General features: G+C 42.4%; 1 protein-coding gene across 2 annotated transcripts in view; it reads right to left on the minus strand.

Annotated features, from left to right (window-relative positions):
* The window catches only part of MPPED1 (metallophosphoesterase domain containing 1), an 89,592-nt gene that overhangs the window by 60,066 nt on the left and 16,018 nt on the right, over positions 1-13,508 (minus strand). For both annotated transcript variants that reach the window (XM_081861032.1, XM_081861033.1), the window contains exon 4: positions 8,503-8,684. In XM_081861032.1, the coding sequence (XP_081717158.1) occupies positions 8,503-8,684 (182 nt within the window). The remainder of the gene's footprint in view (positions 1-8,502; positions 8,685-13,508) is intronic.

Below are 13,508 nucleotides of genomic sequence, written 5' to 3' on the forward strand. Positions count from 1 at the left end.
TGTGGGTGTATACACACACACATGGGAGAAAAATTGTCTTGGCTCAAAAATATACCTCCATTTTGAAACTAGACCAATTTACTTAAAAGAAGGTGTCACTGATTTCAATACAAGTTACTTCCAAGTACATGTGATGAGGATAACAGCTTTCCATATCCAATATTACATTTATAGTGATCAGACAAATCATTTTCTAAGAAAATGGACTAACGTATACTACTTGGTATAACCTCCACTGAACTCAGTGAGACTTGCTTCTGACCAGTGATGTGGGTTTTCTAGAAAAAAATCAATTGGGATATTTTCTGGGGGGAAATCCCTGGGCAAATTCAGGCAAAGCTAAAAACATTGAAACTGCCATACTTGTTTAGTATTGCATTTGCAATCTGCACCCATTCATTGTTACTAATGGACTTTTGAAGCAGTTTTTTTCAACAACAAAATAAAGCACTGGATAATTTACCTCTCCACATCACTGCTTCTTACTATAGACATGTAGAGGATTTTTAAGAGAGTAAGTATGGGATGTACTACATGAGAAATCTTCTCTACAATCCTTATATGGAGGCCATTTACTGGTTATGTTTCTGAAGTACATCGCTAACCTACAGTTAATTACTATTAAAATAAATGCCATTTTATTATTATGGAATGGAAATAAGTACCTAAAGAAATGGTACTACCCAAAAAAGTTGAGAGGGAGATTTAGTAAAAAAATGAGAATAGGTAGAGAGATACTTCCGAGAAGTTGTGCATATTGCCTTTAAAAACAAACAATTCTTAGATTTTGAAATGCGGTAGATGGCAGGAGACAAGGCATGAAAGCCTGGGCCCACTGCTTTGCAACAAGTCCCACCTGGTGGCAAATACCCCCTTTCAGGTGATTAAGAGGGTTGTGGTGGGGCAGCTGCAGGGACTCTTGCATATTTCAACCCCGAACATTCTGGGTTCAGGCCTGATTATGGGACTGAATTGGCTTTGGCAGACCTGATGGATTATTAGGAGAAGGAAAGGAGGAGCGTGACGATGTTGTCCTTACTCGATCTCCCAATGGTCTTTGATACAATGCTACTCTTTTGAACAGTCTTGGTGAGATGGTTATTGGAGGCAAGGTTTTACAGTTCAGATCTTATATCAGTTTCACAGAAGAGTATTAGATGATTGTTGCTCAATCTCCTGGCAGTTGTGCTGTGGGGTGCCATGGTCTGCCATCTTGTCAGCAATATGAAGCCATTAGGGGTTTGGGAGCAAAGAGTCATCAGTAGAGTGGTGCTATCTACCTCTAAGATGTGAATCAGGAGAGGTCAGGCTTGCAAGCCATGTACCCGCTGCCTGGACTCAGTGGTGGGTTGGATGAGGAAGAACAAACTACCTCTGAATGCTGACAAGACAGAGGTGTGTGGGTGGGTGGTTCCCAAGTCTGGGTTATTCTCAGTTGTTCATAGTTTGCAGGTTCTCCTGGATCCATCTCTGTCCCTAGAGGCCCAGGTGATCTCAGTGGCTAGGATTGCCTTTGACCAGCTTCAGCTGGTGAGACAGCTACGGCCATTTCTGGAACTGGATAATCAGACCGCTGCTGGTAACTTGTTGTTGTTCTTTAGTCGTTTAGTCGTGTCCGACTCTTCATGACCCCATGGACCAGAGCATGCCAGGCACTCCTGTCTTCCACTGCCTCCCGCAGTTTGGTCAGACTCATGTTTGTAGCTTCGAGAACGCTGTCCAACCATCTTGTCCTCTCTCGTCCCCCTCTTCTTGTGCCCTCAATCTTTCCCAACATCAGGGTCTTTTCCAGGGAGTCTTCTCTTCTCATGAGGTGGCCAAAGTATTGGAGCCTCAGCTTCACGATCTGTCCTTCCAGTGAGCACTCAGGGCTGATTTCCTTAAGAAGGGATACGTTTGATCTTCTTGCAGTCCATGGGACTCTCAAGAGTCTCCTCCAGCACCATAATTCAAAAGCATCAATTCTTCGGCGATCAGCCGTCTTTATGGTCCAGCTTTCACTTCCATACATCACTACTGGGAAAACCATGGCTTTAACTATACGGACCTTTGTTGGTAAGGTGATGTCTCTGCTTTTTAAGATGCTGTCTAGGTTTGCCATCGCCTTTCTCCCAAGGAGCAGGCATCTTTTAATTTCGTGACTGCTGTCACCATCTGCAGTGATCATGGAGCCCAAGAAAGTAAAATCTCTCACTGCCTCCATTTCTTCCCCTTCTATTTGCCAGGAGGTGATGGGCCCAGTGGCCATGATCTTCGTTTTTTTGATGTTGAGCTTCAGACCAACATCAGTAACTAGATGTTGGTAACTAGACATCAGTAACTAGATGTTGCTGGTAACTAGATTACCTCAATGTGTTCTGTGTAGGTTTGCCCTTCAGTTTGGTTGAGAAGCAGCAGCTAGTGCAGAATTCAGCAGCTGAATTGCTCACTGGGGCAGACTAGTATCACCATGCTACACAAGTGCTGAAAGAATTGGACTTGCTGCCAGTTCAACTGAGCTAAGTTCAATATTTTGTCTCTGGTGTACAAAGTCATACACAGCTTGGGACCAGGATACCTAAAGGACTTTCTCACCCCTTATATACCCAATCTATATGATCTTATCAAGAGGTCAATACAGGAATCAGGCCTTTAGGGTGATGGCACCTACTCTTTGAATCTCCCTCCCATTAACTAACAGGCAGGTACCACCTCTGTTGCCTTTTGGTTCCTACTTAGGACCTTCCTTTTAAAACAATCCATTTTAGTGTAGATATTCATCCCAGTCTGCATCTGTGTTGGATTTGAAATTGTTTTTAATATTTTGAATTGCATTTAATTTTCTGTATATATGGAATTGTTTTTAACTGCTGATGTTTTTACTGTGAAATTACTTTGAGCTATTTTATGGGAAGCCATTTATAAAAAGAATAAAATAAAATAAATAAAGTTGGGCAACACTTGGAAGAATGCTTGGAAACTTCTGGAAGAATGTAATAAGCAAACACAAAGAAAAGGGACACAACTATGAAAGGACAGTTTGATAGGCATTAAAATATGAGAAAAGGATTTCTGAGGCTGGAGAAAATGGCAGGAATATATTTGAATATGAGAGGAACCAAATCTAAGAAAGTAATAAAAAAAAAGTTGTAAGGGGAGGGTTAAATAATGCAATCTGGGAAGCAGCAAGAATATGTGGGAAAGGGTGAAAGCTCTTGCCATATGGTGTCAATTATTCCTTCAAACAAATTAGCAAGATCACAGACATAAAGAGAGCAGGAGAAGGAGGGAGGAAGAGGCACATGGGGTGGTTTATTGAAAACAAGAAATTCTTTCAAGGAATCTGGGTAAGTTTTTATATGCTTAGCGTAAATAAATTGTATACTAATTAAAACCCCGAGAACTATTTGTCTGATATTTAAAACCGTATCCCACTAAAAGAGCATGCAGTCTCCAAAGAGGATACTACCAACAAGAAGGAAACAGCAAAAGCAGAGAGAAAAATTCTCTACTATAGAACCAGTATGAAGTAAATCAACACGTTGTCTCAAATGGCATTCCAGCTAAAACCGCAGAATTCATATATTGTACCACATACAACTTTTAGAGTATTTGAAGGGAAAGCACTCTTTATGAGTTTCTGCCAGGAACAGGAGAATCAAATGAGTAACTGAAAAGCTAACTTTAGGACTATGGTACTAAACAAGAAAGCTGGGGAACTGTTCTAATGTAACCTTTCGCACTAACAGAATCATTATGCATTCAAGAGAGGGCCAACAAGAAAGTGGAAACAGGGCAAAGGAAGAAACAGCATTTCCTCTGCCATTTCCCCCTGCTGCCAATACACTACCTTCTTTCAACTTTCTTTCCTCACCACTGGCTAAGAGGGAAGAGAAGGTGACTGACCTCAAAGGTAGCCAGCTAGATGTGCTCTTTCCCTGTGGAGGACTCCCTGGTCCTGAATGGGGTAACTGTGCCCCTGAAGGACCAGATTCGCAGCCTGGGAGTCATTTTGGACTCACAGCTGTCCATGGAGGCGAAGGTCAATTCTGTGTCCATGGCAGCTGTCTACCAGCTCCATCTGGTACGCAGGCTGAGACCCTACCTGCCCGCGGACTGTCTTGCCAGAGTGGTGTATGCTCTGGTTATCTCTCGCTTGGACTACTGCAATGCGCTCTATGTGGGGCTACCTTTGAAGGAGACCCGGAAACTGCAATTAATCCAGAATGCGGCAGCTAGACTGGTGACTGGGAGTGGCTGCCGAGACCACATAACACTGATCTTGAAAGATGTACACTGGGTCCCAGAATGTTTCTGAGCACAATTCAAAGCACAATTCAAAGTGTTGGTGCTAACCTTTAAAGCCCTAAACAGCCTCGGTCCTGTATACCTGAAGGAGCATCTCCATCTCCATCATTCTGCCCAGAAACTGAGGTCCAGTGCCGAGGGCCTTCTGGCGGTTCCCTCGCTGCGAGAAGCCAAGTTACAGGGAACCAGGCAGAGGGCCTTCTCGGTAGTGGTGCCCACCCTGTGGAATGCCCTTCCACCAGATGTCAAAGAGAAAAATAACTACCATACTCTTAGAAGACATCTGAAGGCAGCCCTGTTTAGGGAAGCTTTTAATGTTTAATAGACTATTGTATTTTAATATTCTGTTGGAAGCTGCCCAGAGTGGCTGGGGAAACCCAGCCAGATGGGTGGGGTATAAATAATATTTATTATTATTATTATTATTATTATTATTATTATTATCTGTACCGCGTCCATCTGACTGGGTTGCCCCAGCCACTTTGGGTGGCTTCCAGCAAATATAAAAACACAGTAGAACATTGAACCTTAAAAAGCTTCCCTATACAGGGATGCCTTCAGATGTTTCCTAAATGTTATATTACTCATCTCCTTAAAATCTGAACTTGGCCAAGAGCTCTGAGTGGCCTCCCCTAGAGTCCTTCTGGCTGGCAGTTCTTGTACTGCAATAGAATTAAAGCCACACCTTGGGTAGCACATACTGCTAGAGATGCTTCTTCATAACAATTGGATTGGAAAATGGCCATTATGATACTAATTTCACTCACCATCCACGATCTTTTAAACAGTTGGGGCTGTACTCCCATTAACTTGGATCAGTGAAAATGATTTCCCATCTGATTCCAATTAATCACCCCCAAAGGACTGCAATGGGGGGTAATGGGGAGGAGAACAAAAACGGGGTTGGGCTATGGATAACACATGCTCCCCCAATCCTAATTTCTCTCTTAAACTCTGAGTTTAGATGGTTACATGGGTGGCTCTGCTTATCCTCTTGTCTACTTACTTACTTACTCACTTCTTTCCCCCCACATTTTCCATGACAAGGACTCAAGGTGGCTTACATAGGGGCAGTCCTCAGTTTTCCCAAAGAGGACTCCTTTATTTCTTTAACAAACTAGTATTTTTCTGCTTCCCTCATCTGTGAGCCACTCTGTTTTATTGCCCTATTCTGCACAGTCCCACCATACTATATTATTTATTTATGTTAAAAAATTATATACCACCATCGCATGTATAATATCAAGGTGGTGTACAATGATTGAACTAAAACATAAAACACTAGAAGACCAGTACAAAGTAACTCTGACAACGACTGTCTGGTAAAGAAAATTTAAACAGCTGCATAAGCCTGTCAGCCTAAAAAGGATCTTCAAGAGACACCTGAAAGTCCATAGCAAGGATGCCTGTCAAATCTCTGCTGGAAGAGATGGGACTAATGACTCTAAATACTATGGGGGGTGTGTGTGTGTGTGTGTGTGTGTGTGTGTGTGTTTAAAAGTAATCATTCTTGCTTGAATGGCTAGCTGAAACAACTTTCAAGAAAAGAATACTAGAAAACATAATTGTCCTGGTCAGTTCGTAGAACTGTCTTGCACAGGGCTGGATTAAATGGCCACAGAACAAAGGATCTGTGGCTGGAAACTGAACATTGGTAGGCTAAATTTTGATAGGGAGCAAGGAAATGGCCAGAGCCTTGCTCTCAATCAGGCTTCCTCAAACTCAGCTGTCCAGATGTTTTCGACCTACAACTCCCATGATCCCTAGCTAGCAGGACCAGTGGTCAGGGATGATGGGAATTGTAGTCTCAAAACATCTGGAGGGCCGAGGTTGAGGAAGCCTGCTCTCAATGGTTGCGCAACCCCACCTTGGTGATGTGATGAGGGGCCCAGCCACGCTCCCTCCACTCGCAATAAGTGGTGAAACAGCATTTCCCGCTAGAGAATGGGGGAAAGCAAAGGTGTCCTTTTTACTTTCCTTCCTCCTAAAATATCCCCATATAGCACACCCACCCCCTCACTCCAGAGTACTCACTAAGCAAATCATTCTTCCCTTCTACAAACCAGTGTTAGAAACTCAGTTGTATAAGCTGGGTGCCAAATGGCTCCAAGGATAAACCAAGGATACAGTCACCAAAACGGAATGTCTAGTTTCCCTTTGGGGGCAAGATGGCTCTTAAGTCTTATTTTTCAAATAATGGACTGACCGTGATTGATTAAACATCTGGCTATTTCAAATGACAACCTTGAGCTAGGTTAAGAGCTCTGAGAACGTCAAGAAGAAAAGTCACTTGATCCAGGGACAGTCCAAATACATATTGGCCAATTCCTACCTCTTTTTCTTAATGGTGACTGCTCCTGCTCAGGCTGCACAGAAAAAACATTTTGGTTCCAGAAATTTATTCCCAATTGTGCAGATAAAATATAACTGATAGAATTCTACAGGTATTCGTGTCTGAAAACGGTTCAGATCCAATGATCCCAAAGCATGCACCTCCAGATGGTGGAGAGGTCAGGCATCATCCTGGCACCCAGGCATCTTCACTTGGTCGCAAGGGGTCAAAAGCCAGGTGCAAAATGTGCCTGGCTAATTTTGAACACTACTCCAAACCTCCGTCTCTTCCCTTCCTCAACTGGCACCCTCACATTTTGTATCTCAACTTCTCTCAACCACATACTAAACTGAATGACACATAAGTTGCCAAACTTCTGATTCTTTTATATCTTTATACAATGGGGGGTAAATCAGAATTTTAGTGTAGCTGTGACTCCTCAACAACAGGGAACAGCAAATGCAAATGGTATTCTTTGGTATTCATTGCGTACCTGGAAGTTCCTTCTTCAGGCAATATCTTACTCTATTTTTCCCTACGCTCTTTTCCAGATATGCCAATATGTTTCTCATTGGCCCTATTTTAGATCCATTCCCTTTTGGCACTCACCAACCGAATTTGCTGTCAAAGGAAGAACTGTATTAAGCCCCATGTGTGAAAATGCCCTCAATGTTTAAGATGCCTAATGCACAGGGACACAACATGATATGAAACAGAAAACTGACTTTAAATTCTACACATCAACACTGTTCAACACTGAAACAAGGGCTAAGTTGTTGCCTCACTAAAGCAGTTTAAAGGAGCAGGGCATAATCTCTGATCACATCCAAACTACCCATCTGAATATTCCATCATAATCTAATGTGGATGCAGAAAGGATTTAAGATTCAAAATACTTTCTGTATTGTTCGACCTGCTGCACCTCTCTAATTCCATCTGCTGCAAAGCTTTCCATCATTAAAGCTGGTCACTGATATATATTCGAATATATACAAATTCACACATCATCATACCAGTTAGGCTAGCCTTCTAATGACAAGAGGCTCAACAGTGCTAAAAATATACACCACTCATCATTTTTTTGCTTTGCTTAAAATAAGTCTTAACTCATACCACTGCTTCAATCAGTTCATGACATATGAAATCTATTGTGTTCATTCATACCAAAAAGGATTTTTTCATCCTACATGCTTACTTTAGGACCATTAATTTTAACGGGGTCTAAAATTATTCAAAGCTATGTATGAATCTCAGTTTTCAGCCATTTTTCCTATTCTTTTGAGAGATAATTCAGGAAAATATCAGTCAAAGTGGAAATCCATGATTCATGGGAATAGTGGGGCAGCCACGTAGTGAAGCAAAACTAAAGCTTATACTTTAAACGCCTACTCCAAACAATACAGGAGTGCATGTAGATTACTGCTTGCTTGCTTGCTTGCCCAATGGAAGAGAATTTCAGTGAACAATGCCAACAGTTCCTACAAAAGGCACCTGCATCTCTAGCCAAGGCAGCAACTACATGCTCGTGCTTTGCTTTGTTTGGATTTCAGGACTGCAGTGCAGCTGAGCCACAAACAGAAAAATTATCAGCCTCTGGGGTAAATAAATGTTTGCCATGTTTGCAAGAGTTGTAATGCAAATCATCAAAGGTTCAACTGTTGAGTTGCAGCAAAGTTTAAAAATTCGGGAAGCAAAAATTCATGACTTCAAACTGCTGCTTCTTACAGCTGAAGCACACAATAATCTGATTTTGTCATTGTGCTGATCACTTACTTCAACACCAAGACAAAATTAATATTCATAATTCTCAGAAGCAGAGGTATGGTTTTATTCACTGGTTAAATGAAACTAGCTTTAGAAATTATTTGTAACGCTATACTCACCTAACCACTCATTGAATTTTTTAACTTCACTAGGCAGTCCCAGTTCAGTAAAATCACCAGCATGTATTAAAACATCACCATATGGCATTTGGATAGGATCTGTTCTGGAGTGAGTATCAGATACACAGACAAAACGTGTGTATCCTGGAGGCTTAGGAGCATCGTGTGGAACAGGATCCACCCTATGTAAAAAATATTGAGGAATTATTACAAAATGTAATCATATGACTGTGTTTTTCACACATCTAGTTTGCAAATCCAATACACTCTCACCATGTATATGACACAGCAATTCAGAATAGCCAAGCAGACAAGCAGTACATTTTTTAAACTCAGTTTTCATAATTGTTGGACAAAATTGTTGTAAAAATAAATCAGAAATATTTATTACTTTATAGCTATTTTTTCCTTACTGCAAATGAATAAATACCTCTTCTTGTTGAAGTTCAGTTAACATACCATTTAGAGAAAACCTTTAAATATATTTTTCAAATACATTTTTTCAACTTTTCACAATAGTTAAATCAATAACTGGCCTTTCTGTAGTGATATTAATTTGGAGAGAGAACAGTTTACATGATCTGGATTACAGATATTTTGAGTGTGTGCTGCAATCCTAATCCCACTCACCTATGAGTAAATCTGCTTTAATTTAAGTGGTCTTACTTCTGAGTAGACATGGTTAGGATTACAGCCTAAATAACCAATTCTGTCATTTACATTAAGATAGATTATACATAACTGAAACATCTGTAAGCTTTCAAGGAAAACCAGTCTGAAAAAGCTCAAGAAAAACAGCTGTTTAACAACAGGTACAGAGGTTAGGTCTGGGCGATATACAGAAACTTTGCCTGAAGCCGGTTTAAAGATAAAATTGTGAGAACGATTTCAGAATTTCCTATCAGGCAATGTTTCATGAATCCCCAGTGCTGCTCCCAGCCAGCACTGTGCACTTCAGTCAGGCCACTTGATGACCCCCTGGTGCTTGGCCACACCCTCCCTCTGCAGCCCAGCCACCAGCCTCGGGAATGGGGCTTGCCTGCCTGCTAGCCAGTGACTTCATTTTTCCCCCCGGCCATACACCCACTGGCAGGCTGTCCCCTCCCTTGGTTCCTCCTTGCACTGAGTAGAACGGTGGCTCCTGGTAGCCGCTGCCTGCACAGTGAGACTATCGTTGGGACAGTTCCAGGGAGACCGGCGGCTCCGTGGTGCGATGGCAGGCAGCGCGCCAGCTGATGTGCCCCACCCAGGGTGGCGCTGCCTGCCCGGCCTCACCAGGAAGAGGCAAAATATGTGCATCTCCATGGCTGGTGATATATTACAATGTTGGAAAGCAGATATTGCCTAGTTCTAACAGAGATCATTTGAAACACAAACATAAAAATAGGGTATAAACGGAGTTGTGTCTACCAGCAGCTGATGAGGCAGTTTGCTGTTGGAAATCTTGCTTGCACTGCCACTGAAATACAATCTAGGGGCAGGTCACATCCTTACTGATAATTGTCAGGAGACAGCAGTGGGGAGTAGGGCTCAGTCAACAGCCTGGAAGCTTATTGTTGGCCCTTGCTGAAGTCAGCAACCTGCACCTGTGCCAGAGGACAGCGAGCTGTCAGCAGCCACATACCTGCAGAATTCTGACAGAGCCACCGGCACTATCCACTGCCAGCTCCCAATGGCTACTGGAAAAGCATGCTTTCCTCTTTCTCTCAATTGCCCCATAGCAATGCTTCACCAGCCATTTTTTGTTAAGTTTCATATGCACATGTCGCAATACATTATAAACACTTAATGCTAAACTATCTAGCATTGTGTACCTTTGCATAGAGTATTAAGCCCCCAAGTTTCACAGTGCAACTGGATGGTAACTACTTCATATAAGTTAGATATAATGAAACATACCCTTTTCATAAATCAGTCTAGGGCAGTCTATTTCCTAGATATTTTCATGATGCATAACATAGTCCAAAAATTAGTTCCAGAAGTCAGCATTTTAAAGGGAACAACAAAATATGTGATCATGAAAAAGCCAGCCAGAACATAAAGAAAAACCAGGCTTGAACCCAGATAGGGTGGCAAAAAAATATCAATACAGATATACAAAGTGTGGCAGAACTAGGTACTGGTAGTGTCAGGTTTTCTCAGTCCAAATTTTCCAAGAAATCACCAGTCTTTTGACTCCACTCTCTAGGGTATTTTTGCTCAGCAAAAGGAGACACTGTGCGCAGTAATTTGCCTGCAATGTTCCAGTCCCAGTTCAGGCTACCATTAAGACATTTCAGATTAAATTTAATATTTATAAAGCACTTCACATAAATTATGAGCACCTTTTTTATTATTGTACACAATAAATGAATAATAAATTACCAACTCAAAAAACCCTTACAGAACAGGTAAGGTAGATGGGCCAAATATTCTCTGAAGATCTTTGAAGCAATTTCAGAGGTGAAACTGTAGCTGAAAGTAATCTCCCTTTGTCCTACTTTCCCACTATAATTACCACATTTTTCGCTCCATAAGACACACTTTTTTCCACTTAAGAACTAAGGGGAAATGTCTGTGCGTCTTATGGAGCGAATGTGTGGTCCCTGGAGCTAAATTGCCGGAGTGCGGCATGCTCCTGAGCTGCTCTTTGGGGCTGGCGGGGGAAACCCAGGCTTCCCCCTCCAGCCCTGGGAACAGCGGGCAGGCTGTGCACAGATGCCCTGTGCTCCTGAGCAGCTCTGGGGTAGCCCACGAAGCCAGAACAGCTAGAGGGAGCGCTGCGCAGCGCTCCCTCTAGCTGTTCTAGCTTCTGCCTTAGTGGCGCAAAGCCTCCGCAGGGCAGTGGGGAGCCGTCATCCCGCTGCCCTGCGGAGGCTTTGTGCAGCTATCCCTGGCTTTTGGGGGAGGTGGGGGAAGGGACAGAACGTGCGGTTCTGTCCCTTCCCCCACCTCCCAGAAAAGCCCCCAAGAGCCGCGCTCCCTTTAAAGAGCGCACGGCTCTTGCAGGAGGTGGGGAGAAAGCCAGGAGGGCAAGAGGGATCAGTGCGCACCGATCCCGCTTGCTCTCCTGGCTTCAGGGATAGCCCCGCAAAGCCTCCTGAGCGAAGAGGGAGGAGCGCTGACTGGATGACTGTAAATCAGTTGACTTAAAAGTATGCTTAATCCTTCCCTGACTGTTCTGAATGGGAAATCGCCAGCTCTACGATATGGTGAGAATAAAAATATTGCTTTCCCCTCCACATTTAATCCCCACAACAACCCTGTGAGGTGGCTTAGGCTGAGAGGCAGTTGATTTGAACGCTGGTGTACACTTGTGAAGAAATCCATGACCTGGAGTATGCAAAGAAGATTGAGGGTATATGGGTAAAAATGGCAGGAGAGAGAAACAACAGCGACCTTACTGTGGGAGTCTGCTACAGACCGCCAAGCCAGACTGAAGATTTGGATGATGCTTTACTAGAGCAGATTACCAAACATTCAAAAAGGAGAGATACAGTAGTCATGGGATACTTCAATTGCCCCAATATCTGTTGGAACTCAAACTCTGCCAAGAATGTAAGGTCCAACAAATTCCTCCACGGTCTCGCCAACAATTTCATCTCCCAGAAGGTAGAAGCAGCAGCAAGGGGTTCATCTATCTCGGAACCTGGTCCTCACCAACAGTGAAGAACTGATCAACAAAGTGGAAGGATTTGGAAACTTGGGAGAAAATGATCATGTCTTCCAGGGTTTCATGATACAGAGGCAAGAGACATACATTCTGGACTTTAAGAACGCCAATTTCAAAAAGGTTAAGGAGCTACTGGATGAAATCCCATGGTCAGGAATACTCAAAGAGAAGGGAGTCCAAGATGGATGGGAGTCTCTAGAAGCAGAAATAATGAAGACCCAAATGCAACAATTCCAACAAGAAACCAGTGTGGCTGCATAAGAAGCTTACCAATGAGCTGAGAGTTAAGAAGGGGACATATAAGAAATGAAAGAAAGGGGAAATACGGTAACAAAGGAGGAGGATACATGAGCAGCCAACAGTTGCAGGGGGGAGGTCAGGCAGGCTAAAGCTCAGAATGAGCTCAGGCTTGCAAGAGAGGTTAAAAATAAATTTTAAAAAGGTTTATTTGGCTATGTCCAAAGCATGAGGAAAAAGTGGTAAGTGGTAGGTCCTCAGCGTGGAGAAGACAGGGAAAAGCTATCATTTATTTATTTATTTCCCATCCAACTGGCTGGGTTTCCCCAGCCACTCAGGGCAGCTTACAGCATATATGAAAACGTAATAAAAAATGAAACATTAAATAGATAAACCAATAAATCAACAGTAGTAATAAAATAATAATAATAATAATAATAATAATAATAATAATAATAATAATAATAAACATTTTACAGTTTTGCCCAAATTAAAATAAACCCCAACCCCAACTAAACATTTAACCAACACTAACCCAACAAAACCTAAACAGGGAGAAGATGGAACTACTCAACACCTACTTTGCCTCTGTCTTCACCCAAAAGGAAAGTGATAACAGAATAAATGATGTAAAGAGGGAACTGCAGCCCAAGATAGGAAAAGAGGTAGTAAGGAAACACCTAGCTACTTTAAATGAATTCGAATCTCCAGGGACTGATGAGCTGCATCCCAGGGTACTAAAGGAGCTTGTGGGTGTAATCTCAGAACCTTTGTCTATGATGTTTGAGAATTATTGGAGAACAGGTGAGGTCCCTGCAGACTTGAGACAGGCAAATGTTGTCCCCATCTTCAAAAGGGGAGGGGGCAGGGGCAGAAGACCCAGGTAATGGGCCAACATAATTCTGTTTGCATGCCAAATGTGCACAGTGAATGTTTGGTTTTTGAAAAACATGCCCCATAGTTTTGAACTCATTAAGTCTATTACAGTACTACTCCAATCCTGGTCAAGTTACAGTTCACTAACCTAAAGAGAAAAAGGATACTGTACTAGTTTTTATACTTTACCAAAATATATTACAATAATGTCAATACTTCATTTGACTATTATGGCTAAATA

The sequence above is a fragment of the Podarcis erhardii genome, assembly GCF_964252035.2.
Source record: "Podarcis erhardii genome assembly, chromosome: 5".
NCBI classification, from domain to species: domain Eukaryota; kingdom Metazoa; phylum Chordata; class Lepidosauria; order Squamata; family Lacertidae; genus Podarcis; species Podarcis erhardii.